The sequence below is a fragment of the Adiantum capillus-veneris genome, chromosome 1, assembly GCF_014529385.1.
Source record: "Adiantum capillus-veneris isolate H3 chromosome 1, ASM1452938v2, whole genome shotgun sequence".
Taxonomy (NCBI): Eukaryota; Viridiplantae; Streptophyta; class Polypodiopsida; order Polypodiales; family Pteridaceae; genus Adiantum; species Adiantum capillus-veneris.
Window position 1 is genome coordinate 10,494,463 of NC_140931.1, and position 5,842 is coordinate 10,500,304.

Below are 5,842 nucleotides of genomic sequence, written 5' to 3' on the forward strand. Positions count from 1 at the left end.
CACTTGTCGTTATTACAGAAAAGTTGTTTTCTATGAGAGTACTTTTTCTTGCAAAGTGCTCTACATTTTTCCCTCAGATCCAAAGCTTACAAGAATTATCATTCATGTAGGTCATCACTTGCATGAAGTTCAAGCAGGTATGCCAAGAGATACAATAGAGAGAATACAGAAGGTGGTTGCAAGTATCTTGAAGGTCGATAGAAGCAATGGACTAAGAAGAGTTCAGATGATTGTCGTCAGACAATTATTGGTTAACGCTATTGTTGGTTCATATGAACTAAAAATGGGGGAGTCATAGCTCTCAAATGTATTGGAAGAAATGATTCCACTAGTTCAAAAGCAAAGGTAAAACATTTAGCATTTAGATTTTTTAGTACTATAAGGTTATTTTAATTTTTGACTTGTTTTTGATAGATTTAAGATAATGGTAGCTACAGACAACAAGACTCGATTTTCGGGGATGAGTTTGACCACATTATGCTTTTAAAGAAAAAATGTCACTTTCCTTACTTCCATAAAAGTCGTTTCCTTGGGCAAGGTGGGCCAAATGATAAGCTCTACATCTTTAAGATGTCAACAAAAGGTCCAGGGTCTGGTATATACCTTGTCAATTGCATGTGTTGAGGAGGAAATGGAGATTTGAGTGCTGCTTGGGTACATTTTGATCACACGCATAGAATAGATGCATGGGAAACTATGTCATGCTCTATCTATGATCCGAGGTAGTCTTTTTGTGTGTTGTATCATTTTGTTATTGCACATTTGCAAACTTGTTGTAGCTAAGATTTGTCGTTTTTTTTAGTTTGAAGGGATTGATGGTTATAGCGGTTTGTTACACCAAAGAGGAGCATATAGACACACAAGTCTTGTTTTGGCTTAATAATGTGTTGGCTCAAGAAGGTTATCCATCAGCAGCCTTTGCATGATTTATGGTTGATGAGGCTGGAGAAAATTGGGTTGCCGTGCATACAATTTTCAATGAAGGGCCAAATAACTTCATGATTGGAAGGGAAAGGTCATGTCTCTTCCACTGGGAGCAAAGTCTACATAAGCATACTAAAAAATATATAGCCAAAGAAAAGTTTTCTATCCACAAAGACATGTGTGAGACTTGGTGCAATTTAAGGACAATGGGTTTGGCAATGAAGCAAGCAGAAGCAATTAGAAGATGGTGGGTAGATAATGTTGCAAGTGAGAATATCAAGTCAAGTCACTGGAGAAATGGTTCAAGTGGTGGGAGATAAGGATATCTCATTGGGATAGCTTACACAATGAAGTATGATACAATCATGAGCCTCACCACAACCTTCTCTAATTTTTTGTTTCAATAATTCAAAGTTTTTTTTTGGTGGAATGAAAATATCTATGAGTTCTTGAAAAAAAGCTCAAATTCCTAGTATCAATTTGTCAGAGACCATTCATGCATCTTGGCTTGCTAGAGAAGGCGGTAGCAAAAAAATTTCTTTGTATGATGCATGCGTCACTGATTTCATCAATGCTTACATTAAATGCACAAAGCAACATGGCTATCTGACAGGTAGATACATAGGTCTCGGTCCGGATATGCAAACATATCTAGAGAGATCAAGAAATTAGCCCACTTGTGTTGGCACGTGGTTTCCAATGGGCAGTGGCACACCATTTTATGGGCAACCTTTATTTCATGGAGATAGGAAAATGTGCAAAGAAAGAAGGCAGCTAGAGGATTTGCAGAAACATCTTCTCATAAGCTTGGCTATGTGATGGAGTCTAGACAACGAAAAGAGCGCAAACGACAACGAAATATTTTGTTTGATATGGACATGAAGCAAGAGGGACAAAGATTTGATGTGAATGCAAATTCCATAGATAAGGAGATTCATGCAAATAATGAGATAATAGATGATACCATACCTTCTATTAGTGAATACGTTATTGGTGATTTTGAGATTGTTGTCATTGGGTAATAACACGAATGCCTCAAAATGTCTGTTGTAAGTGCTTTGGTATGCTTGAAGGGAGAAGATGTGAGAATGTCATGCAAAGTAGGTCTCCAGGACTTGTGGCCCCATGCTTTTGGGGAGAAAGAACTTACAAAGACCAGAGGAAACACCAATGGATGTGGTTTTGACCATGATGTGCATCACACTAAAGTTGTGGCCAAACAAGTATTGTCACCACCGGAAAGGCCAACAACTTGGCTAGTAGAGAGTGGAACAGGTGTATCAAAGGAGGAGTATGCTGGTTTGCTAGGGGCAGGTTTTGTGGTTAGATCTCCTTCTCCAAAGGCTGTCAAGGAAATGGAGACAGTGGGAACATTTGGCAAGCGCAACAAAAAATGGAGGTCCGTTCGACGGTGTCTCTGAGGAGGTAAGTAAATGCATGGAAATAAGAGCACATATGGAAGCTTGTTTTGTGCACCAGATAATTTTGGTGCCTGCTCGTCATGCCGTGTTCAAGATATTAACGCAAGATGTATATGATGTGCATGTGGCTATGGAGCCCTACTGTACATGCCCTGATTTTCAAGGACGGGAGAAAGCAACACAATCTTACTCGGCTTGTAAGCACCTATACTTTTTCTACACACACATTCTTGGGTTGGATGGTAAGCAGCATATGATTATAAAGCAACCAACACTACGTGAAAGAGATCTCACTTTTCATCTTTGAATCAACCTTGATGGTTTACGCCTTCAAAGAACTAGAGAAAAAAGAAATGCCTAGTAGTTTGCACAATTTGTTTTGACATTTTGGTGGGTGTTTGTACACTTTGGGAGGCTTTATTTTGGCATTTCCCAGTAAAACAAACTCTTCAATGGCATGATTTTTGCCTTATAATATTTTGGACCCTAAAGATTAATGCTTTTGAGGAATCTTTATTAAAAATGATGGTAGTGCTTGTAGCATGTGCAAAATTGTTTTGGGTATTTAACTTTGACATGTGAAAAAATAGTACTTTTTTTGTTAAAGCCTTGTAGGTTTCTCTACAAGAATGAATGACATATAGAGAAGTTTTGGTTGGGTTGGAGTTCTTTTTAATACACTAATGTTGTTGTTGTGAAGGGATTGGAGTACATGCATAAAACTCGCAAAGATAGATAAAACTTAGAAACATCTAAGTGAACACTCTAGTGTGAGTATGCAACTTAGAAAGACCTAAATTATGTGAGAAAGCTCCAAATGAAAAGTTTTCAAAAAATTGACACTTGTGCTTGAGACACTAGCACTCTAGACACAAGCTCGACACTGGACACTGGCTCTCGAGATACTGGCTCTCAAGACACTAGCTCTCGAGACACTGGCGCTCGAGATACTGGTACTCGAGACACTGGTTCTTGAGACACTAGTTATTTTAAGACACTGGCTCTCGAGACACTGGTGCTCGAGACGCTGGTTCTTGAGATACTGACACCCAAGACATTGGCACTCAAGATACTGATACTAATATCACTGGAACTCGTAGTATTGGCTCTGGACACTGGCGCTCGAGACACTGGCTCGACACTGGACACTGAATCTTGAGGTACTGGCTCTCAAGACACTGGCTCTCGAGACACTGGCACTTAAGACACTGGCTCTCAAGACACTGGCGCTCGAGATACTGGTACTGGTAATACTAGCTCTGGAAACTACCTCTCGACATTGGCACTCGACACTGGACACTGGCTCTTGAGATACTGGATCTGGCTCTCAAGACACTAGCTTGAGACACTGGATCTATACTGCTATACTGGTGGCTAACCCAACAAGAAACTGGCCTGGTCAGACTTCAATTGCTAATAACTTGGAATCTTGGTATACTGGTAATACTAATATTGGGATTGGTCTCACTGGTACTGGTAATATTGATACTCATAGTATTGTTACTCGTAGCAGAGGTCCTGGTAATATTGTAATGCTATACTCGTATACTTGTGGCTAACTGGACACAAACCTGGCCCCGATGAAACTTCAACTATTGATAACTTGGTATCCTGATACTGGTCTCATTAGTACTGGTAATACTGGTACGAGTACTGGAACATGTAGTACTGGTCCTCTTCCTGACATAGTAGCTGCTAACATTATTCATAAGTTTGGAAAAACCTCGAATAAGTATGCAGATTTGCATCTTTCACCCCATGCTCGTAAAGCGGCACGATATCCACCCCCTCTAAACCTGCACATCCTCTGGTATGTGCCTCCAAATTGTTGGCTTACTTGAATATTCCCTCCTCCAGGATCATAGGGAAAACACAAGAATTTCTAGCAAAAGAGCATAAGCATGAAGTAACCCATAAACCATCATGAACTCCAACTCGATCATATGGTATATAAGTCAACCTAGATCAAACGGCATATCAATCAATTGCCCTTGACCATGCATATAAGTGTTTCCTCTTGGATCAAAAGCTAGCTCAACATCCCATAGGGTAAAAAAAATCCCATACAACAACAAGTATCACTGAGATGCATCAGAGGCCCAAAACCCAATAGAGCATCATCCAACAACTGCATACATGTTGTCTAGAATATTGGCTTTATCTATACACCTTGGTAGAGATAAGCCCTTACGAGTTTAAGACGTTCAAAACTCAACTTGATCTTCACACTTAAAGTGTGTAGTGCTAAAATTAATGCCCAAAAAATCACTAATGGAAATACTCTTGCTTGCCCATCATAATCGATGGGTATTCAAATCAATAGAATTTTCGATCTTGAAAGCAATCACAGATGGATTACAAACAGATGGCTCCTAGCCATTCCAAAATAGGTGGCAATAGATGGCTCTTAGTCCTTCCTATTGCCGTAGTGACATAGAATGTTTTTAAGAAAATCATGTCTAGTTTCACCTTTCCCGCAGAGAGTTTGGAGAGAGAGAGAGAGAGAGAGAGAGAGAGAGAGAGAGAGAGAGAGAGACGAGCTAAGGAAAACCCCTTATTCTAATGTGTTGTATTACCTTTGCATATACTCTAGTGTAGACCATGTCTGTGTCATAGCTTATCTTATAAGCGTACAACAATGTGCTTGTACAACTCTCTTGTAGAGAGAGGTAACATAATTCACTACTTAACCTGCCTACCTTGGATGTGGTCATGAATGTACTAGGGTGACTTAAGTATGACACTTTGCCTGTAAATAAACATTAAAAAAATTAAATTATTTTAAGACATCAGTCACTTACCTTGTCCTTGACAGAGTAGTTAGTATTATAGAGGAATCGTAAATAGTAATGAGATGGAATTATGTCAATCTCACTGGCATGCCATGCATGCAAAGGTGTAAGCCCTTGGAGACATTGATGGCCCTACATATTGAGCCGATACCAGAAGTGCCTTGCACAATCGAACATGGATACATCAAAATTCGTCGTTGTCATATGTGAATTGTGATCTTATATCCTTAATTTGCCAAATTCTTAAGTTTGTGTGTTAATGCCCAGTCAATGGGAAATATCTTAGCACAAGTTAGAAGCCTTGCTTCATGTGAAACCGTCAAAGCACTTTGCTTTGCACGATACACAGTCCTTGCCAACTTAAATGTTAAAAGGTTCGAAAAACAAGAAAGCTTGAAATTGTCTAACCTGGTTGCTCTACTTTGGCCAATTTTCTTGAGTTTTCGAAATAAAACTCGCTTCAATATTAGCCATATATATTGTGCAAGAGAGAGTTGTCATATGCACCATATACGTCGTCTTAGTAGATAGTGAAATAACCTATAGGCACTTGCCAAGTAAACCCCAAGTTCGTATGCTCATATTATATTCCAAACTTGAAGTCTGGTCTTTGCATGATATATCTCAGTAGACCCGCTGCCATTGCTCATAGCTATAGATACTCTTTCTCAGAGACAAATGTCATAGCAAAAGAGAGTCCACCTT

General features: G+C 39.4%; 1 protein-coding gene across 1 annotated transcript; it reads left to right on the plus strand.

Moving 5' to 3' along the window:
* The first annotated feature begins 1,742 nt into the window (after window positions 1-1,742).
* Window positions 1,743-2,345, plus strand: LOC147464309 (uncharacterized). The gene is made up of 2 exons (XM_086508854.1): window positions 1,743-1,910; window positions 1,998-2,345. The coding sequence occupies exons 1-2, from the start codon at window positions 1,743-1,745 to the stop codon at window positions 2,343-2,345; spliced, it is 516 nt and encodes a 171-aa protein (XP_086364980.1).
* Window positions 2,346-5,842: the final 3,497 nt, after the last annotated feature.